Source organism: Equus przewalskii, chromosome 7, assembly GCF_037783145.1.
Source record: "Equus przewalskii isolate Varuska chromosome 7, EquPr2, whole genome shotgun sequence".
In the NCBI taxonomy this organism is placed as follows: domain Eukaryota; kingdom Metazoa; phylum Chordata; class Mammalia; order Perissodactyla; family Equidae; genus Equus; species Equus przewalskii.
In genome coordinates, this window is record NC_091837.1 from 24,401,880 (window position 1) to 24,425,180 (window position 23,301).

The window sequence follows — 23,301 nt, forward strand, 5'->3', positions numbered from 1 at the left end:
GAGACCGAACAGGCCACAAGTTCCCTCCAAGCCCCAGCACTGCATGTGTGAACTCCTCCACTCTGATTCCCGTCTGTCCCAGGACTAAAAGCATCCCCAAAGGCAGGAACAAGATGAGGATGCCTGCTTTCTTGCTTCTATTCCACATTGCACTGGAGGTTCTAGCTGAAGAAACTAGGCAAGAAAAAGAAATTATAAGAGGCATCCAAATTAGAAAGGAAGAAGTAAAACTCTCTCAATTTGCTGATGACATAATCTTATATACAGAACATCTTAAAGAATTCCCCTAAAACCTGTTAGACAAAATAAATGAATTCAGAAAAGTGCGGGATACAAAATCAACACATGAAAACAAACAATGCAGAAAGGAAACTAGGAAATTATTTCCATTTAAAATAGCATCCAAAAGGATAAAATACCTAGGGATAAATTTAACCAAGGTGGTGAAAGACTTGTATGTTGAAACTACAAAACAATGTGGGAAGAAATCAAAGACCTAAATAAATGGAAAGACATCCATGTTCATGCAGTGGGAGACTTAATATTGTTAGGGTGTCAACGTTCCCCCAGTCTTCAGATCCAATGCAATCCTAGCAAAATCCCAATGGACTTTTTGGTAGAAATGGAAAAACCAATCCTAAAATTCATATGGAATTATGAGAGACCTCAAATAGCCAAAACAATCTTCAAAACAAAACAAAGTTGGAGTACCCGCACTTTCCCATATAAAAACTTACTATAAAACTACAATAATCAAAAGAGTGTAGTACTAGCCTAGGATAGAAAGATCTATGCAACAGACTCGAGAGTCTAGAACTAAACCAATAGATCAATATATTGCATATACTGATTTTCAACAAGGGGGCCAACACCATGAATGGGGGAAAGAGTAGTCTTTTCAACAAATGCTGCTGGGACAACTAGATATCCACGTGCAAAAGAAAGAGGTTGGACCCCCACCTCACACCATATACAAAGATTAACTCAAAATGGATCAAAGACCTAAATGTAAGAGCTTAAACTATAAAACTCTTAGAAGAAAACATGGGGTAAATCTTCATGATCTTGAATTTCACAATATTTTTTTTCTTTTCCTTCTCCTTTTTCTCCCCAAAGCCCCCCAGTACATAGTTGTATATTTTAATTGTGGGTCCTTCTAGTTGTGGCATGTGGGATGCCGCCTCAGCGTGGCCTGATGAGCAGTGTCATGTCCGCACCCGGGATCTGAAGAAGTAAAGCCATGGGCCGATAAAGTGCAGGCGCAAACTTAACTACTCAGCCACGGGGCTGGCCCCAGGAGAACGGTTTCTTAAATACAGTACCAAAAGCACAAGCAAACAAAGAAAAAACTAATAAATTGGACTTAATAAAAATTTAAAAACTTTAGTGCATCAAAGGACAACCCACTGAATGGGAGAAAATTCTTGTAAATAATATATCTGATAAGGGGCTTGTATCCAGAATATATAAACAACTCTTACAACTCAACAACAAAGAAACAACCCAATTGAAAAACGGGCAAAGGACTTGAATAGACATTTCTCCAAAGAAGATATACAAATGGCAAATTAGCATATGGAAAGATGCTCAACATCCCTAGTTATTAGGGAAATGAAAATCAAAACTATAATGAGATACCACTTTACACCCACTAGGATGGCAAAGAGATGGACAATAACAAGTGTTGGCGAGGATGCGGAGAAATTAGAACCCTCATACATTGCTGGTGGGAATGTAAAATGGTGCAGTCGCTGTGGAAAACAGTTTGGCAGTTCTTCAAAAAGTGGAACATAGAGTTACCATATGACTCAGCAATTCTACTCCTAGGTACAGATCCAAGAAAATGAAAACATATGTAAACACAGAAACTTGTACATGAATGTTCATAGCAGCATTATTCACAATAGCCAAAAGGTGGAAACAACCTAAATGTCCATGAACTGAGAAATGGATAAACAAATGACATCCACACAGTGGAGTATGATTCAGCCATAAAAAGGGATGAAGCACTGACACCTGCTACAACCTGGATGAACCTCGCAAGGACTGTGCTAAGTGAAAGCAGCCAGACACAACAGGCCACATACTGTATGATTCCACTGGTATGAGATGTCCAGAACAGGGAAATGCGTAGGGTCAGAAAGTAGATTACTGGTTGTCTAGGGATGTGGGGAAAATGGAGAATGACTTCTTTTTGAGGAGATGAAAATGTTCTAAAATTGATTGTGGTGATGGTTCCATAACCCTGTGAATGCATAAAAACGACAAACTATACACTTTAAAAGTATGAATTGTGTGGTGTGTGACTTACATCTCAATAAAGCTGGTACAAAACAAAACAAACAAACAACCATAGATGCAGAAAAAGTATTTGACAAAATTCAATCCCATTCCTGATAAAAACTCTCAGCAAACTAGGAATAGAAGGAAGCTTCCTCAACCTGATAAAAGGTATCTACCAAAACCTACACCTAACATCATACCTAATGGTGACAGATTGAATGCTTTTCCCTTGAGATCAAGAACAAGGCAAAGATGTCAATTCTGACCACTTCTATTTAAAATTGAGCTCAAGTCCTAGCCACTGCAATGTACCAAGAAAAAGGAACAAACACTGGAAAGGAAGAAAGAAAACTGTCGTGACTCATAGACAACACAATTGTATACATAACAGAGCCTAAGGAATCTCCAAAAAAACCAATAAAGTCACATGATACAAAATCAATACATAAAAAGTCTTGTATTTCTACATACTTGCCACAAATGACTAGAAATTAAACATTTAAAGAATGCCGTTTACAACAGCATAAAAAATATAAAGTACTTAGAGATACAGTTAATAAAGGATTTTTAAGCCCTCCACATTGAAAACTATAAAACATGTTCAGAACGATTAAAGAAAATCTAAATAAATGGAAAGAGATGCCACATTCACGGATCAAAGACCCAATATTGTTAAGATATCAATTCTCCCCAGTTGATTTATGATTTATAGATTAACTCAAACCCAATCAAAACCCCAGCAGGATTTTTCTTAGAAATTGACAAGCTTGTTCTCAGACATATGCAGAAATGCAAAGGACCTCTAACGGCCAAAGCGACACTGAAAGAGAAGTCCAGAGACGGAGGAGTTATTGTAAAGCTGCAGCATCAAGACAGTGTGAACCGACATAAAGAGAAACCAACAACACAGAAGAGTCCAGAAATAGAACCACACACATACGGTCAGTTAATCTAACATGACAGCAAAGCAATTCAATAGAGAAAGGAAATTTTGATCAAATTTTATTTTCAACAAATAGTGCTAAACAAGTGGACATCTAAATGGGAAATAACGAACCTCAACCCCTACCTCATACCATATACAAGAATTAATTTGATGTAGATGAGAGACCTAAATGTAAAAACTAAAACAATAAAGTTTCTGGAATGACAAGGAGACTATCTTCATGACCTTGGGGTAGGAAAAGATTTTTAAAAAAATAGACACAGAAGGCACTAATCATAAAAGAAAATATTGATACACTGGACTTCATCAAAATTTAAAACTTCTGCTCTTTGAACAACACCATTCAGAAAATGAAAAGACAGGGGGCCGGCTGGGTGGCACAGTGGTTAAGTTTGCACGGTCTGCTTCGGCAGCCTGGGGTTCACCAGTTCAGATCCCAGGTGCAGACCTATGCATCGCTTGTCAAGCCATGCTGTGGCCGGCGTCCCACATATAAAATAGAGGAAGATGGACACAGATGTTAGGTCAGGGCCAGTCTTCCTCAGAAAAATAAAAAAAAAGAAGGAGGATTGGCAGCAGATGTTAGCTCAGGGCTACTCTTTCTCAAAAAAAAAAAAGAAAAGAAAATGAAAAGACAAACCATAGACTGAGAGCAAATACTTATTTTATATATATATATATATATATATATATATATATATATATATATATGAGGACTTATATCTAGAATATATAAAGAATTTCTAGAATTCAGTAAGATGATAAAAAAGCCAATTTTTTAAATTAAAAAAAGGCAAAAGATTTGAACAGACAGTTAAAAGAAAGATATAGAAATGGCAAATAAACACATGAAACGATGTTTGATATCAACAGTTAGGGAAACAAAAATTAAAACCACAATGAAATATCACTACACATCACATAGGATGGCTAAACTTCAAAAGGTGGACAATAACAAATGTTAGCAAAGATACAGAACTCTCACACATTGCTGGTGGGAGTATAAAATAGTTGTATCTACTTGGGTAAAGTGCTTCCAGTTGCTTATAAAGTTAAACACATATCTACTCTATGAGCCAGCAATTATACTCCTAGATATTTACACAAATGAACTGAAAACATGCCCACACAAAGACTTCTAAGTAAAACATTCATAGCAGCTTTATTTATAATAGCCAGACATGGGAAACAACCAAAAGGTTCAACAACAGGTGAACGGATAAACAAATTGTGGCACAGTCACACAATGAAATGCATCTCAGCAATAACAAAGGAATGAAGTACGGACACACACGACATGGATGAATTTCAAACACATCCTCCTGGGTGAAAGATGCCTTGCACAGAAGGGTGTATGTCGTGCTCCTCTATTTATCTGAAGCTTTAGAACTGGCAAAACGAATTCCTGGTGACAAACGGAAACAGTGGTTGGGGTGGATGATGGGGGATTGATGGGAACGGGCAGAGGGAACTTTCTGGGGTCACGGAAATGTTCCATTGTCTTGACGGGTGTGGTTTACATGATTTTCTGTTTTGCGCATTTTGCTATATGTAAATCAGACTTAAATAAATAGATAGTACCTGCAAAAAAACCCCAAATGAACAAAACCCAGTGCTGCCTCCTGTACTCACTAAGACTTCAGAGAGCTCAGATGTGGGAAGTGGGAACAGGCCCCGGTGGCAGCGCCTGTGAGATATGACGCCTGGGTCACCTCTAAGTGTCTCTGCTATGACTGTCCTTCCCAGTGTCCAAAAGCTCAGGTTTCTGCTTATGCAGAAAGCTTGTGGTCGAAGTGCTCATGACTTTAAGCCCAGCACCTGTTTCCATGGTAACATGATGGCATTGCCAAGGCCATCTTCAGTTAGCTTCCTGAACAGCAGGTGTGCACGTGCACACACACACAGACAGGCACACAAGTACTCCCAATGGCACTGCCTCACCCCTGGGGCATGACCCACTCTGGGGTATAAAGATGTGCTATATCTCCATGGCCCAAAGTGACTAGTCTTCAGAAAAAAAGAAAAGACCCTGATTGCGGTCAAAGATGGGGTCAGAGTAGGGGTGCACCATCCCTCGCTCTTTAAAGGAGCTCCTGGAACATGGCTGCAATTCCGTGATGAAAACAGCGACCACTTCCTCCTGGATGCTTTCTCAGCTCCCACCTCTGACAGGAGCTCCATTTATGGGCGGTTGTGCTATGTGCTCTGCACGTTCTTTCTCCTTTAGTTACTGCCACTACCCCTGGGACAGGTGCAGCACTGCTGCTATTCCCAATCTGCAGATGGAAAGGTGGAGGATAAGAGAGGTGGAAGGACTTGTCCAAGGTTACTTGGTTACCAAATGGCCGAGCTGGGACCGGAACTGAGACCTGCTGGATTCTGGGGCTGCTCGCCCACAGCAGGAGCCCCTTCAGGAAAACACTGTGGCACAAGGTAGGGCTTGATAGATACATGTTGAACAAATCAGCGGATTCTAGTCCCAACTCTGTGACCAGCTCCCTCTCTTTCTGGAGAAGTCACTTCTCCCTCGTCTCAGTTTCTAAAACTATAAGTGGACATGGGGCTAGATATCTGCCCAAGCCCTGGTGTAGTGGGTTGAAGGGCCCCCCAAAATTCACATCCACCTAGAACCTCAGAATGTGACCTTATTTAGAAATAGGGTCTTTGCTGATGTAATTAGTTAAGGAGACATCATACTGGATTAGAGTGGGCCCTGGGTCCTTATAAGAAGAGAAAACAGAGAGACAGACATGCACAGAAGAGAAGGCCAGGTGAAGATGGAGGCAGTGATTGCAGCGATGCAGCCACATGCCAAGGATGCCAAGGAAGCCAGTCTCCACTAGAAGGTCGAAGAGGCAAGGCAGGATCCTCCCTAGAGCGCTCAGAGGGAGCACGGTCCTGCCGACACCTGGATTTCAGACTGCTGGCCTCCAGAACTGTGAAAGAAGATATTTCTGTGACTTTGTCACGGCAGCCCCAGAAAACTAATACATCTGGGGTGCCAGGCAGCTCGGCAAGAAGAGGATGAGCAGGTCAGAGGGGCCAGGGCTGTGCAGTCTCTGAGGGTGAGGTGGGGTGCCCAGCCAGCCAGGGAGCCAAGGGTGGAGAAGGGACAGGGAAGTCTGGAGAGGGAGCTAGGGTGGGGAGGGTCCCTCCCACCTGGCCTCAGTGAGCTGCATAGAAGTCCCATGCCCACTCAGGTGAGCGGGGCCTGAGTCAGCCTCAGATGCCCCACTCTGGGAGAGCAATGTGCCCATCCCAGAAGCTCCCTCTGGAGGTTCCAGGGGAGGATCCTTCCTGCCTCCTCCAGCTTCCACTGGCCCCAGGCATTCCTTGGTCTGTGGCTGTACCACTCCAATCTCTGCCTCCAGCATCACATGACCTTCCCTCTGTCTCTCTCTGTCCTCTCCTCTTCTTACTGGGACAATAGTCATTCAACTTGGGCCTCTAAATCCAGGATGATCTCATCCTAAGATTCTGAACTGATTACATCTGCAAAGACCCTATTTCCAAATAAGGTCACAATCTGAGGTTCTGGGTGGACACGAATTTTGGGGGGACACTAGTCAACCAGCTGGGCGAGCGCCCACCATCACCTCTGGTGAGTGAGCTTCAGCCTGCTTGTGGGAAAACAGAGACAGCACCCTCATGCTGTCCCAGACGTGCCTGACAGGTGAGCCCCTCGCTGCCTCCCACCCAGTGCCCCCCCATGAAGCCAAGCCCTTGGCCACAGAAGCCTTCTGGAACCAGCACATTCCCCAGTGTGTGGCTGACTCCTAAGGCTGACCACACCGACCCCGGCCTGGCCGTCCCCCAGGTGCAGATGTGTGCATGTGAGGCGAGCATGGGGGTAGAGCTGTGCTAGGGAAGGGCATAGGCTTTAGAGGCAGACGGGGCAGGGGCATCTCTACTCCAACCCTCAACAGCTGCAACATCAGAGAAGGTAAGAGCTGGGTGGATGAGGACATCTCCACACACCATGGAAGAGATGGCCAACCCTGCCTGCAGACAAAGCCTGGCTGCACTGGGCCAGCTATGTATCCTTGGGCAAGTTCCTTGACATCTCTGAGCCTCAACCTCTCATCTGTAAGATGGGTACAAATATCACCACCTCTACAGGTGCGGTGAGGATTAAAGCAGGTGATGTTATGTCAGCCTCTTGGCACCCAGGCCGCCATCATCGCTTGGGGGGCAATGGCTACAGTCACTCACAGGAGATGGATACAGTAGTCTGCTCAGGGTTGCAAGGGCCCCAGTTAGCAGTGGCAGAGCCACCGGGACCCAGACTGGCTCAGCCTGTCCTCCTCACACAGCACTTGAGTACGTCTGCGCAGTAGGGCTCAATATAGATTGGTCAAATGAATAAATGGATTCTGCTCCCAACTGTCGCTAGTTCCAAGTCTGGGCCTCTCCCTCAGCTTTGGAGTTGGCATCCCAAAGGGTGGACGCCTGGCTCCCTTCCAGTGATGGATCCAAATGGGGCGAGCCTCCCCGGCACAGACTGGCACTCAGTCATGCCACTTAGGAGAAAGCTCTTCCTGAATTGCGCTGACCTTCTCTGCCCACACCAGGAGCCACCCTTTCCCTGCCAACCATTCCTGTAAGCAGCGCTGTGGTGCCTCCCGTGGAGATGGTGGACGGGCAGCAGAGAGACGCCCAGCTCCCCAGGGCCACACATGCCCAGGGCGAGGCCTGACTGGTGACTCAGCCTACTTTGCCCACACAGGCTGGGTAGGGAATCTTCCCTTCTCCCTCTCTTCCTCCCCCTCCCTGGGGCCTGGGGACTGCAGAGGAGGGGCCTGAGTCACCACGGGCCTGGTGCAGAGAAAGCTCAGACCCAATGACGCCAGGACCCTTCAGAAACAGGAGGCTCCTGGGGTGGGTGTGTGGAGGAGCAGCTCTGCCGCAGCCCTGGGGCAGATGAAGGGGAAGGGGAAGAGGAGGCAAAGACCAAGAAACCCCTGAAAGCAGCAGTTTTCAGAGCTGTCCAGGGTCCTGGCCAAGCCACCTCTGATGGCTCACTCCGGGGCAAGCATTTGCTGGGCCCCTCCTGGGTTAGAAGGCTCTCTCCTGACCAGGCCAGCTTTGTTTTTTTGGCGAGGCGCTTGGACATGTGAGCTATTCCCATCTTGTTCACAGCCTCGGGAGGAGGCAGCTAGTTCAGGAGGCAGGCCCTTTCTGAGCTGCCACCTCTGCTGGTAAGCAGGACTAGTGGGAAATTAACTAAGGTCTTGCTCTTCTCCCCCCTAAAAACGCAGCTGCTTCCTTAAAGGCCTATCCATCTCGTACAGCCCAGTTCAGAGCGATGCACTCCTGGAGCATTAGCCCAAAGCCCTGCGAACATCTGGCTCCCTGGCTGCCGGATCGCTGCTCCAGGCTCCATTCAGTGGGCTGTGTAGGCATCCATCTTCCCGAGGCACCCCTGGAGAGCAGCAACCATTTTTCATTCATCTCTGTACCTAGTCCTCAGCCCAGAGCAGGCACAGAAAAGTCTGGTGAATATAACTCAGTTTTTTAACAGCCTTATTGAGGTCTGACTGACATGCGACAAACCGTGTTTATGTGAAGGTACAGCTGGCGAGCTCTGACCTATGTTCACCTCTGTGAGACGTCACACAATGGAGATAATGCGCTTGTCATCACCCCCATGGTGGATGGAGCCCCCAGAAACCTGGGGCCAGAGGCAGGGAAGACAAATGCCACGGTGGGAGCAGAGAGGTTGGCCCCAAGGGGCAGGCAGATGCCGGTGGGGCTCGGAGGAGCCAGCATGCCCAGCAGCCCTGGGCCTGCAGGAGGCATTATGTACAAGCCCATGAGGTGTTTTGCATTAATTGGAGGCATAAGGATAGATGTTAAAAATAAAAAACCTCAAAAAGGGGGGTGAATAGGTGAAAGACCTGTACACTGAAAACTATAAAACACTGTTGAAAGAAATAGAAGATATAAAGAAATGGAAAGATATTCCATGCTCCTGGATTGGAAGAACTAACATAGTTAAGATGTCCATACTTCCTAAAGCAATCTACAGATTCAATGCAATCCTGACCAAAGCTCCAAATACAGCGTCCACAGAAATAGAACAAAGAATCCTAAACTTTATATGGAGAAACAAAAGACCCCAAATAGCCAAAGGCATCCTGAGAAAAAAGAACAAAGCTGGAGGTATCACGCTCCCTGACTTCAAAATATATTACAAAGCTATAATAATCCAAACAGCATGGTACTGGCACAAAAACAGACACACAGATCAAAGGAACAGAATCGAGAGCCCAGAAATAAACCCACCCATCTATGGACAGCCAATTTTCGACAAGGGAGCCAAGAACATACAATGGAGAAAGGAAAGTCTCTTCAACAAATGGTGTTGGGAAAACTGGAGAGCCACATGCAAAGGAATGAGAGTAGACCATTATCTTACACCATACACAAAAATTAACTCGAAATGGATTAAAGACTTGAATGTAAGACCTGAAACCATGAAGCTTCTAGGACAAAACACAGGCAGTATGCTCTTCAACATCAGTCTTAGCAGCACATTTTCAAGTACCATGTCTGACCGGGCAAGGGAAACAATAGAAAAAATAAACAAATGGGACTACATCAAACTAAAAAGCTTCTGCACAGCAAAGGAAATCATCAACAAAACGACAAGGCAACCTAACAATTGGGAGAAGATATTCTTCTCCCATACCAAACCATATATCTGAGAAGGGGTTAATATCCAAAATATATAAAGAACTCATACATCTCAACAACCAAAAAACTAACAACCCAAATACAAAATGGGCCAAAGATCTGAACAGACATTTCTCCAAAGAAGATATACAGATGGCCAACAGGCACATGAAAAGACGTTCAACATCAACATCCCTAATTATCAGGGAAATGCAAATCAAAACTACAATGAGATAGCACTTCATACCCGTCAGAATGGCTATAATTAACAAGACAGGAAACAACAAGTTTTGGAGAGGATGTGGAGAGAAGGGAATCCTTGTACACTGCTGGTGGGAGTGCAAACTGGTGCAGCCATTGTGGAAAACACTATGGAGACTACTCAAAAATTAAGATTAGAACTACCATACTATTGAGCTACCCCACTACTGGGTACTTATCCAAAGAACATGAAAACACGAATGCGTAAAGATATATGCACCCCTATGTTCAATGCAGCATTATACACAATAGCCAAGACTTGGAAGCAACCTAGGTGTCCATCAAGGGACGAATAGATAAGGAAGATGTGGTATATTTACACAATGGAATACTACTCAGCCATAAGAAACGATGACATCTGGCCATTTGTGACAACATCGATGGATCTTGAGGGTATTATGGTAAGTGAAGTAAGTCAGAGGGAGAAAGTCAAATACCATATGATCTCACTCATAAATAGAAGATAACAGCAACAACAAACAAATACATAGAGACAGAGATTGGATTGGTGGTTACCAGAGAAGGGGGGAAGGGAGGAGGGTGAAAGGGGTGATTAGGCACCTGTGTGAGGTGATGGATTGAAATTAGTCTTTGGGTGGTGAACATGATGTAATCTACACAGAAATCGAAATATAATGACACACACCTGAAATTTATATAGTACTATAAAACCAATGTTACCACAGTAAAAAAAAAAAAAAAAAAAGGTGTGAAGATGGCAGGTGTTTTTGAGGAGCCCAGAGTCAGAGGAGATTAAATGCTCAAAAAAGCTATGAATATCCTAAAGCTGAAAGTCAGTCCCCCAGGATCTCAACACCACCCAGCCTAGCAGGCGAGGCGAAGCTGAGAGGCAGCCTGCTACGGTCTGGGCTCCCTGGCTTGGGTGGGAATTAAGAAGCTGCAGGACAAACAGCAGCTTTGGCAGATCAGCCTGGTCCCTGAGCAGGCTGAGCAATTTCCAGAGTGCTCAGACTGGGGGGCTGATGCAAGTCTCTCCTCTCTCCCTGCTCTCTAGGAATAATTAAGGGATAAGTGGTTCAAGAGGGAATTGAGTGCTGCTTCTGAAGCAGCTTGGAGCCAACAGCCCCCCAGAGAGGCTGCGTTTGCCTCTGTTCTCTTCTCAGTCAAGCTTCCCATGCTGGGGCCTGGTTAAACTCTAGTAAGCTTCATCGAGCTCCACCCAGAAGAGAGCTGGGGGCCCGGGCTCTGTGGGGAGCTCATACCTAACTTCCCGGACCCAGGTTGAAGGGCGCACCAAGCAAACCCAGGGATGCAGGTGGAGGCCCTGCTGGCTGGGCTCTCCCTGCCCTGAGGGCTGCGTGTGACGCTGCTGTCGTCAGGGGGCTGCATGGCCAGAGGCTGGACTGAGGCATCCATATGCCCAGAGGAGCCAGAACCAGGCCAAGAGCAGGTTCCTAATCAGCCCCTCAACTGAGAGGAAAGCTGCGGGCCGGGCACAGGGCTGGGGCACCAAGGATGAGCCAGAGGCTGGCAGGGAAGCTGGGAGGGGGACTTCCACAGAGCAGGACCCCAGTGAGTGGGGGCTGTGGTCATGTCTGGGCCACAAACAGCCAGATCCTAGGGCTCCTGATCCCGTGTTCCAGGTTCGTCAGGCACTGAGTAGGGAGGCTTGTCACAGGAATCTGTCATCCTCAAACTCATTCGTGACTCTGTAAATCAGCCCCAAAGCTGACGCTGCCGTTTCCCAGGCAGCCTAGGGTAGTGAGGAAAGTGTGGACCTGAGAGTCGGGAGAGACGCGATGCTCTTGGGCAAGTCATTTAACTTCTCTGGGCCTCGCACCTTCCCGTCTGTCAAGTGGGGTGTTATGGACAGGATGTTTGCTTCCCTCCAAATTCACACATTGAAGCCCTAACCCGCTATGTGATGGTGTTGGAGGTGGGGCCTTTGGGAGGTGATCACATCATGAGAGTGGGGCTTCAGGACAGGATCAGTGCTTTTTTAGGAAAAGACGCCACTGAGCTCCTGCACCCCTTCCACCATGTTGTAGACACAGTGAGAAGGTGGCCGTGTGCAAGCCAGAAAGAGGGTCCTCATGGGGGAGCTAAATCAGCCAGCCCCTTGATCTCGGACTTCCAGGCTCCAGAACTGTGATAAGCAAAGGTCTTTTGGTTACACCGCCAAGTCTGTGGTATTCTGTTAAGGTGGCCCGAGCTGACTGAACAGGAGGACCATTTCTGGACCAGTGCGATGACAGGTGTTAAATGCAAGGAGCGTTAGTATCATCAGTGCTGGCGAGACAATCCAGCTGCTAACACCCACAGCGTGCCACTGTGTGCCTGGCATCGTGCTTGGAAGCCAGGACTCCATGCAACTCAGATGTTTACCAGGAGCCCACCTGGAGACACGGTGCTGTGTCTATCACGTGGGTGTTGTCTCTCACAGTGTGTGTCTCAACACGTGGGTGTTGAGAGCTGCTGTGCGCCCAGTGCCGCCACCCCGGCCCCATGACCCACCTGTATCATGTACAGCTGGGCGATGCGGTACTCCTCCACAGTCATTGGCAGAGGAATCCGGTATTCCTTTATGATCATCTTGGAGTCCAAGCCTTCCCGTCGATGGGGAACTGCGCGTTGGGACTTCTAGGCCAGGGTCCTTAAATAACCATGACAAAATTCACCAAGGACCCCTGAAAGGGAAAGAAGGGACAGAAGAGTCACTTTCTGTAGAGGCTGGTGGCCATAACAGCACAGCTCAGGCCTGGTCTAGACCCGAGGCTACAGTTCTGTCTCGACTTCACCATGAGCCCACCGTGTGACCTTGTGCAAGTTCTCTCACCTCCCTAGCCTCCATTCTCCTTGTTTGCTAAACAATCTTGTAGAAGATGTGTATGCTCTGACCAACCACGGGAAAATAAAGGGTTGCCATCCTACAGGTGGGGGCCGGGCAGTGGGAGGGTGCCGCATCCCGAAGAGCAGAGAGCACCACACTCCTGTTTTACGTGCAGTTCTAACAAGCTGCAGCTTCAGTCCCCAGGCCTCTGGAGGAGCCGGAGCCAGGCGCTGGGACGGCAGCAACTGACGATGGCTGGCTGTTGGAAAGACGGCAGAATGAACAAAACTATGCGAAAAACGGATGCGAGAAATTAAAAAACCAGTGGTCTGGGACCCTTCAGTGTCGGGGCCATCAGCTCTGTTTGTGTCACCAGACACAGATGGCATTGCTGCTTCCTGGCAGAAGGTCCTGAGTTACCCAAAAGGGGTGATCTTAAGCGTGGTTTCACTTCAGTCCAACACAACTATTTATTTATTTATTTAGTTAGCTATTTTTTTGAGGCAGATTAGCCCTGAGCTAACATCTGCTGCCAATCTTCTTCTTTTTTGCTGAGACAGACTGGCCCTGAGCTAACATCTGTGCCCATCTTCCTCTACTTTATATGTGGGACGCCTACCACAGTGTGGCTTGCCAAGTGGTGCCATGTCTGCACCCGGAATCCGAACCGGTGAACCCCGGGCCACCGAAGCGGAATGTGCAAACTTAACCGTTGCGTCACCAGGCTGGCCCCCAATGCAACTATTTATTGACACCTATTCTATCGCTAACCTTGGGCTAGGTCTTGGAGGTAGAAGAGATAAATACGATAAATGGGTGGCTAGTATAGCATGTGAATTATATCTCAATAAAGCTATTTAAAAAAATAAGCAAAGCACTCATAGTAGGTTCTATTTAAGATGACAATATATTTGATGAAGACTTGCACCTAAAACAATCAAATTTTTAAAAAACCTTAATGCTTGAAGGAAGCATTCTCTCAGTTATCTGGAAAATGAAGTCACCCATCATAATTCATGCCCTAGATGGTGGGGGCTTTGCTGTCAATGCATCTGGTTACCCTTAGATTACATGCTATTAACTGGAAGCTGAGTGAACGTTTCCAATATAGATAGTGGCAGAATCAGGATAGCATTTTGGAAGGACCACACCAGGGACAGCAGTCGGTGAAGATTCACAGTGACTGGTGGCAGGGCACCAGCTGAGTGATAAGAGCGACGGCCTGACCAGGCAGGCAGCTTCCCTGGGGCACCATCTGAATGAGGCCTGAGCATCTCCAGGCACTAACGCATTACTGGATCTCTAATGAGACTGGGCAAAGTGTATATACCAGAACTCTCAGGACAATCAGTACACAGGGCTGAAAGAAATTCTTTAATAAACCACGGAGGGAGAGAGACAGAGGGTTGGGGGTATTATATAAATGGGCCAGAGATGGTCCCTGTGTTATCAGCCTAAAATGACCCCCATGTTATTTACTTCTTTATAGCAGGAAGAACTGTTAGCTCAAAGCCCCAGCACCACACTCAAATCCTCACACATCCAATTGCTTTAAATACAGTCCAGATAAACATCTTTTTAGCCAGTCAGAGAGTATCTCCTTTATATACCCAACATCTGCTAGCCACAGATAACATTAACCCCGGGGCCATAAAGACTCAAAATGAGGGAGGTCTGCGACCCAGAGGCCCCCCATCATGTTTCTGAACGACGTCACCTAGATAGGTGAGCCCCTAGTCCCACGCCCCTGTCCCCTCTGGGTGGTGGGCCCACATCGCTGCATCTGGAAGGCCTCTTGCTAGGAGGGACTCTCCCACTGGAGCAACCTGTCTGAGCACCACCTAGTAAAGCTCGTCATTACTGCCCCTCCTGGTCCTGGCTCTTCCCCATCAACCCCGAACCCAGGAGATTACCACAGAGGGGAGGGGTTGAACTCTCCAAGGCGATGCTCAAGTGCAAACAGATCACTGCTAACCTTCCTCCAAGGTAGGTGGGTCCAGCCCACAGCTGAGAGGTCATGCGGATTCAGGGCCCGAGCTGAAATTGTCCAGGAGGAGGAGAAAGCAAAGGTGTAGGCTGCCCCTACTTGGCTCTGAGACCTGCCTGCCCCAAGGCCCACAGGTCTATGCTCAAGTCTGGCTGGAAGCTGAGGCCACAGGAGAGAGGAGTGATGGCCCTTGAGCCCCCACAGCATCACCTCCTTCCAGGAGAGGGTAGGAAACAAGAGCCTGTGCTCAGCCGAGGCAGCAAGGCATCCAAGCTGACACCTGGATGGACTTCCAACTGGCCAGAGGGTAGGGGAGGCGCTCGATTTGGGAACCTCTGGACTCAAAGGAGAGAGAACCACATGCTTGGGAGAAGCTGGATGAAATGAGGACTGGAGACAGGGAAGGGAAAACCAAGATTCAATGAAGGTCGTGTTTCTGAAGCTTTTCCACATCGTTTTGTGTGCTCCTTCTGCTGGGGGGAACAAATTCAATGACCCAGAGACCCCTTGGGCAAGTCTCATTTCCTCATCTAAGTAACAGAGGTTAGCCACAATCTCTAAACGTTCTTGAGAAACTCTAGAAGTCTGAGCAATCTGCCCTTTTGGGGTCTCAACAGCTCATGGTAAATGACCTGCCCGCTCTCCCCAAACACAAGCCCAACCAAGTCCATCCAGGGGCTTCTTCCAGCCCACCAGGCGCTGTTGCCAGGCACTCAGGGGAGGGGGCAGGATGGGGCTGGGCTACATACATTCCTCAGAAGCCCCATCTCCTCCTGACAACCCCCAGCTTCCCCCCATTTTAAAGCCAGGGATGAGCTCCCAAAGCAGGAGCTAGCACCCAGACGCTGGCTTGATCCTGGGATTTCGGAGCTCTGTGAACACGTCTGGAACAGGTACACAGTGACCATCACCTCCGCCTTAGGTCTCGGCTTTCTCCTCCCAAAGACCAGCTGCCCGGTGAGCTGTCATCACGCAGGCGGTGTCCACATCTCCATGTGCAGGCAGAGGGCACAGAGACAGAGGGGGGACACAACCCCAGAGGTTCCAGAGGCCCTTCGGCAGCTCCAGCACCAGGAGAGCTGGGCTGGCAGGCAAGGCTCAGAGCCGACCAAGGTCTGGAGACTGCCAGACGGCGTGAATGCTTCGGCTGAAGTTGCATCTGCGGCTGAGTTAGAGGAAGGCGGCTGCGCTTCTGCCCATGAGGAGCTAGAGAGGTACAGAGGTAGGTACACAACTAGGACAGAACTTCCTTCCACAACGAGAAGAACAAAATAAAGCGTTCTGTATAGTTACCGGTAAGTGCACAGGTGGCTAATTAAATAGGAGAGAGGAATCAGGGCTCTAAGAGCGACACAAACGGGAGAGGAGGTCACAGGTGCAGCCTCTCTTCGGGATGCGAGTTGAAAGCCTGACAAGGCCTTTACTAGCCATGTGACCCCCTCAGGACAAGTTTCTGTGCCTGCTGAGCCTCAGTCTCTCCATGTATAAAATGGGGATACCACCACCTGCTGTCCAGAGTTACCATGAGTATCACAGAGATGACAAAAGTGCACCTGCCAGGAGTGGTGTCCATCACTCAGGCCAGAGGGGACTGGAGAAATGCTTCATGGAAGGTGGAACTTTCAAATGACGTGAGCAGGCTGTTTCAGGATTAGTGAGATCCTGCTCACTAATTAGAAGGACATGCTCCAGGAGAATGAATAGCATGAGCAAAGGCCCTGAGGCAGGAATGTCCAGAGCCATTGGAGTGACCTCCCACTGGTATGCCCCCAGCATCACGATGCTATGCCCTGAGGGGCTGGGGCTGGGGTGGAAACACTGAGGTCACCCTGCAGCCACTGGCCACAGGGCAAGACATGCTCAAGGCTGAGATGAGGCCATTCCCTGCAGCCCAGCGTGACAGCCCACCCACATGCCCATGGAGTTCGGTGTTAGGGGTGGGACAGGAGCAGGCTGACAAGAGATGGTCACTTGCTTCCAGGAGGGTTTTGTCTCTCGGGGGAGAAAAGACGCACTCCCCAGACAAGGCGTGACTATAAAGCATAAGTTTCACAACCAGCACTTCCACACAGAAGCAAATGTCATCATCTAAGCAGCCCCCATGGAAGGCATGCGGCCACCCCCGCCGCCAGGGCACCCCTCTGGGAAGCCTTCAGAGCTCTGCTCCCCTCAGGCCAGTCCTGCAGAACTTGGGGACGGACAAGGGTGATCGCTGAGCGCTGGCCACTTTGGGTGCTGTCCTTCAAGGCCGACAGCCTCTCGTCTGTCAAGTACTAGCATTTTATTTAGTTAAGAAAGAAAGTCAGGCCTGTTTCTTTCTAGTGACCCCTACAGTAGTCGGTTCAGAAATCTGCCCTGACTTCCTGTTGAAGATAGTGGAGTCGGAGCATTTCCATTCTACCTTCCTCCCTCCAAAACAACTTGAAACTACTAAAGGGGGAGAATTCACCACCGCTGATGATATGAGGGAGTGGCTATATCTTCAAACCTTCATCCATGAGGGACACTAGCCAGAGGCCACGAAGTCTGAGCTGGGAGGAGGGAGCCCGTTGAGAGCTAACATGAGCCACCTTGGACCCCAAATAAGTATCACCTCCTGGAAGGTGAGGCAGGCCACAGTCTTCCCACTAGCATGGTGAGATCTCGGGCGGTGGATGCCCCCAGGAGAGGACAGGCATCTTTCTGGTTTTCCCCCCCCACTTTTTATTGAAGTATTACAAACATACAAAAAAGTGCACATATCATAAGTCTAGATATATTTTCACAAACTGACCACACCCATTGGACCAGCATCCAGATCCAGAAACAGAAAATTAACAACTCCAGAAGCCCCCCTTGTGCCCCCTTCTAGTCACAAGTCCCCAGCCATGGACAAGCGCTGCCCTGCCTTTTGCCTCTTCTGTACTTGAAGCCCATGAACTGCCAATATCCACTATCCGTGAGCTACAGAATGAGCCTCTCACGTGGAATCACAGGGCACATGCTCTTGCGATCCTGGCTCCTCTTGACCAACATCATGCTCACAGTTGTTGATCTGTCCAGGGTGCGGCACATAGTTGAGGACTGCTCATTCTCATCGCTGTCTAGTATTTCACTGGGTGAATGTACCATGATCGACTTAGCCTTTCCACTGTTGATGGGCATTTGGGTAATTTCCAGTTTGGGGCTGTGAACAACTGAGTACATGCAGAGATGTCATTTTACATTGTGGAATGGAAGAAGAGTGAGAGCTGATGGGAAACTCACGCCAACATGCCATTTCTATGACAGAACCTAGTTTTCCAGGGAAGGGAGATGCCAGGAGTGAAGTGGGGCTCGGGAAGGAGAAGGGGCAGTGAGGCCCTGGTGCTAATACAGAGAGTCAAAGAGCTCAAGAGCTTTGCTGTGAGCCACGATGACCGCAGGAACCCTGAAACCCGAGGGAGATGGAATCCCTGGGCGCAGGATACGTAACAGCTCTCGGAAGAGAATCTTCCAGACAATAAATCAGCCCAAAAGGCAGCTTCAGACTGCACCAGATCACTCCCCACATTTTTCACACACTGCTATTGAGAAAGCAGGTAAAGAAGAATAATTAGAAAGGAACCCACGTGGGTCCTACACATTAAGAGTGGGGGGCAAATGAAGAAGAGAGATCACAAGAGGAATCATCTGGAGAAACAGAGGAAGACTTTAGAAAAGGAGTTCTCCACAGACTCAGAGGAGCTACAGATGTAATCTCTTAAAAACTGGTGGGGGCAGAGAGGTGGAAGAAAGGAGACACAGACGTTAAAAAAGAATTATTTGACAACAAAAAGAGATAAAAGCTGAGAGGTGAGTTAGCAGAGCTCAGGGGAAAAATGAGAAAGAAAAATAAATACATCATAGATCTTTTTTAAAAGCCATATTATAAGCAATGAAAAAATAGACAAAGCACAGTGTGAACAACTAGACATGGTGGGCGGCCTTGAGGAAACCACACAAGATTAAACGGAAAAGACTAATAAGACAGAATGATAGATACAGAAGGCAAAACGAAATCCAACCTATACATAATTGCTGTGATTCTTGAAAACAGAATAATAGAACAGGGGGAAAGAATATTCAAACATATACAGTCATGTGTTGCTTAATGACAGGGATACATTCTGAGAAATGGGTCATTAGGCAAATTCATCGTTGTGTGAACATCATAGATTTACTTACACAAACCTAGATGGTATAGCCTACTACAACCTAGGCCATACAGTACTAATCTTATGGGACTGACATTGTATATGCAGTCCATCATTGACCTAAAGGTTGCTATGGGGTGCATGATTGTAATAGAAAAATCCTCTGAAATAAAGAAGACTTGACCCTGCAGATTAACTGTCATTCTGTGGCCCAGGAAAACTTGATGATGTAATGAACACTGAGACATCCTAAAAAAGTTACAGAGCTTAAAGGACAAAAAAAGAATCACATAACTAAGGGGCACAGGGCAAAGGGTTGAGGAGAATCAGGATCCCCCACAGCAACACAATTTCAGAAAGTGGAGCAATGTCTACAGAGTTCTAAGAGAAAGAAATTATGAACCAGGATTTTATACCTAGCAAAACTATCCTTTGAGTGTAAAGTTAATAGACCTTCTGAAACATGAATTTAAGGGTTTAGACATTCATAATGTCTTTAAAAAAATTACCTGATGCTGAAATCCAACCAACCAAAAGATAAATCAAAATAAGTTCATCAACGGAGAAATCCTGGTGAATACTGAATTAATATTTTTGAAATTGGGGCAATTATGGTTATTGAATAGAATACAGAAAACCTTGACAACGTACACAAATAACGTAACTAACAAAAATTGTGAGTGGAAGAACAGAGGTGGATGATAATTTCTTTGGTTCATTATGTAGGTTAAAAAATTAATGAGGAATGAATAGTAAGAGCACAGGAATTTTCAGGGCAGTGAAACTATTCTGTATGATACTACAATGGTGGATACATGTCATTACAGGTTTATCAAAGCCCATAGAGTGTACAAGACCAAGAGTGAACCCTAATGCACACTACAGACCTTGGGTGATAAGGATGTGTCCATGGAGGTTCGTCAGTTGTAACTAAAGTACCATCTGGGGGGGATGTTGATAATGGGGGAGGCTGTGCATGTGTGGGGGCAGGGAGTACATGGAAAATCTCTGTACCATTCTCTTGATCTTACTGTGAACTTAAAACTGCTCTAAAAAATAAAGCTTATTAATTAAAAAAATTAATCACTCCAAACTTTTAAAAGTTTTTCTCTTGGAAAGCAGATTAGAGGTTATGAGGGGCTAGAGAGACAGGGGAATGGGGAGTCACCGTTTAGTGGGTACAGAGTTTCTATTCGGAAGATGAAAATATTTTGGAAATTGTAGTGCTGACAGGTGCACAACATTGTAAAGGAACTAATGCCATGGAATTGTACACTTAAAAATGGTTAAAATGGCAAATTTTATATCATATATATTTACCACAACTTTAAAAAATTAATGTAACATACCAAAACCCATTGAATTGTACACTTTAAATGAGTGAATTGTATGGTATAGGAATTACATCTCCATAAAGCTGTTAAAAAAGTTTTTCTTTTCCCCCCTTAACTTTAAGAACTATTGTCACTTAAGTTAAAGAAATGTTTTTTTGAAATTTAGCAATTCCCTTCTGTTTCATTTTAAATACATGCAAATAGGTGACATCTTCGGTTAAATTCAAGTAAAATTAAATTTGATATTTTAAAAATGCATGTAAAGTATGATTCATTTTTTTAAAAAGTTATTACTACTCTGATTGTACCTGTCTGTTTGTATAAAGAGTCTGCAATAACGTTCACTGGATGCTGCTGGTGAGGGTTATCTCAGATTGATGGAATTTGGGGCAACTTTTACTTGCCCTTTTCTATGTTACTCAACTTTTCACAAGGCAGCAGCAGCAGAGTTTGAACAGTATGTGTATAACCAGCTAGAGAAGGACCAGCAGTGTAGTTGTTAAAATTACAGGCTTTGAGTCAGCCAGACCTTCCAATACCTCCCAGCTGTGACCGTGGGCAAATAGCTTAATCTCTTTGATCTTCCATTTTATCTTCTACAAAATAGGGGTGAGAACAGCACCGACAACGTTGGGCTGTCTTGTGGATTAAATGAGATAATTCACATAAAATGCTTAGTCCAGTTCCATCCAGCACTCAGCTAGCAATTAGGAGGTGCCACTGCACTGCGCGGGGTCTGGAAGGCAGGTGCCTGGGGAATGGGGCCTGTGGGCTTCCTGGCTGGGCTGCCTACCCCAGGTGCAGACACGAAACCCACTGCCATGGGGGAAAGAAAGACAGCCCAGTGCCCAGGGCACGGTGTCCAAAGGACAAATGGCCCCTTGGCAGGTCCTGGCTGGCTCTGCAGCCAGAATGTGGACCTGTGGGGGCATGACAGGGTCCCCCTTGCTTTATTCTGGATGAGCCCGAGGCAAGGGGGACAGCAGACTCCAGTCCCACAATGAGAGAAGGCAGTATGACTTGTGCTTCTGCCTGTCCCCTGAGCCCCCCTCCCCCAGCAGCTGAACCCTCAGACAATCTCATTACACCCACACTGGCTGCCTGGTCAGACACACATTTCATCTCTGGTCCCGCTGGAGTCATGATGGGTTAGACAGAATTATATTTTACTGCTTTCCACAGGGCAGCTTTCAGGGCCTGGCACAGCGAGAGGGAAGAAAGAAAAACACAAGTCTCGAGAGGCCCTTCAGCGAGGGAAGCCAGGCTAGGAGCCTGGGCAACCACCGCGCATGAAACCCACCCACATGCACATCCACCCAGGCCCCCACCCGGGAGGACAGGACGGACCCTGCAGTGGGCCTCAAACATGGCACTTGGCCCCTGGTCTCTAGAAAAGCCATGGGTTTTCAGAACCCCTGTATTCACGACCCTACAAAGGACCCCCAGTCCCCATGTCACAGTGCCTTTGAGGAAAAAGCAGGGCCAGACGATGTCAGAGTGGGGGCCACTTGGCATGGACATCAGGGAGGCCACCGCGGCGGGGGGTGGGGGGATGAGACCTGCCTTGGATAAGGTGCAGACCAAGGCTCTGGCCACAGCAGATGGCGAAGGGATGTCACCCTACTCTGCTTCAGGCAGCCTGTCCCTCCAGAACCCACATGGGGAAGACAGAAGAGGGCTTGAGGGTGACAGTGAACACCTGAGTCCACCGAGAAATCGAGGGTAGGGTGCCTGTTGGGGCCTCCGCGGCTGGGGGCCTAGAGATCTCAGGGACCTTCTAGGAGTAGAAAGCCGTTGCCAAGCGACAGAAACAGCTTCGGCTCCAAGGGCAGAGGGGCCAGGCTCGACAGCCTGTGGTGAAGACTGGTGGGTTATTAGGGTTTGGCTCAGAAGGGTGGGCGGACAGAGCAGGTAGGAATGCAAGACAACTCCTCTAGCAGAGGCCCTGGCGAGACACCCTGACCGGGAGGGGAAGCAAGAGAATTGAGTTTACAGAACCTAATCTGTTTTTCCACGATTAGCTGGGGGTTGACGTCACAGATGGAATTTAGGAGTGAGGCTGTGCAGAGACTACAGAGGATGGAATCTGTCCAGCGGCAATTCAGCTGCATTCTGGCCATTAGGTCTGGAAGCTACTCCAAGCCAGGCCAGCAGAGCCGGCTTAGACGTTTGCAACAGTGGGGAGGGTGGCTGGCGGGGACAGGGGTGCTGCGAGCAGTTTCTGGGGCCCTGGGACTCAAGGACTCTGGTGTGTCTGGAACATCCCTTCTGGCTCCCTTGGGTCTGTCTCTAGGAAAGCTTCCTCTCCTACTCTCTGCTTCCCAAACCTGGGGACCCCCAGTAGGGGCCAAAGTAGGTAACGTTAAAAGAACATCACCTGCCCCCATGCGGGCAGCTCTCCCCCATACTCTCCCCCTACCATCTCTATCTAGGGAAGGCAGGCTCCAGATGAATGGGAGGGGGCGACAGGGCCACGGGAGGGGGTGGAGAGGAAGGGGGCAGTTCTTTGTGCCCCAGGGACCAGCTCTGGCCTAGGGTAGGGTGAGGGAGCTTGTAGATGAAGTGACCACCAATCAGCTGCCTCTCTGTCCCCTGGGGGTAAAAGCAGGAACCAGCACATCCCCCAGAAAAGTCTGAGCTGGAAGGAGCTGGCTGGGGCGTCCAATCCTAGCTGCTGGAGTAGTTTCATCTCTATCTGTTAGACACTGGACTTTCACCAGATTTCTTTGGAAGAAACAGTAGAGGACCTCTACTCCAGTCCAACCATCACTTTATAAATGAGGAGACTGACGCTTGGATCTCACAGGTGTCAAGAGCTGGAGGACACAGCCTTCCCCCACTGTCGCAGACCCCTTTGAGAGAGGACCAAG

The 23,301-nt window shown here is 47.6% G+C and overlaps 1 protein-coding gene across 50 annotated transcripts in view; it reads right to left on the bottom strand.

The window, feature by feature from the left end:
- The window catches only part of PITPNM2 (phosphatidylinositol transfer protein membrane associated 2), a 145,224-nt gene that overhangs the window by 26,449 nt on the left and 95,474 nt on the right, over positions 1-23,301 (bottom strand). For all 50 annotated transcript variants that reach the window (XR_011542453.1, XR_011542452.1, XR_011542451.1 and 47 more), the window contains one exon: positions 12,641-12,813. Coding sequence is in view for 45 of the 50 variants with exons in the window: in XM_070629207.1 (XP_070485308.1) it covers positions 12,641-12,718 (78 nt within the window). In the remaining 5 variants the exon portion in view is untranslated. The remainder of the gene's footprint in view (positions 1-12,640; positions 12,814-23,301) is intronic.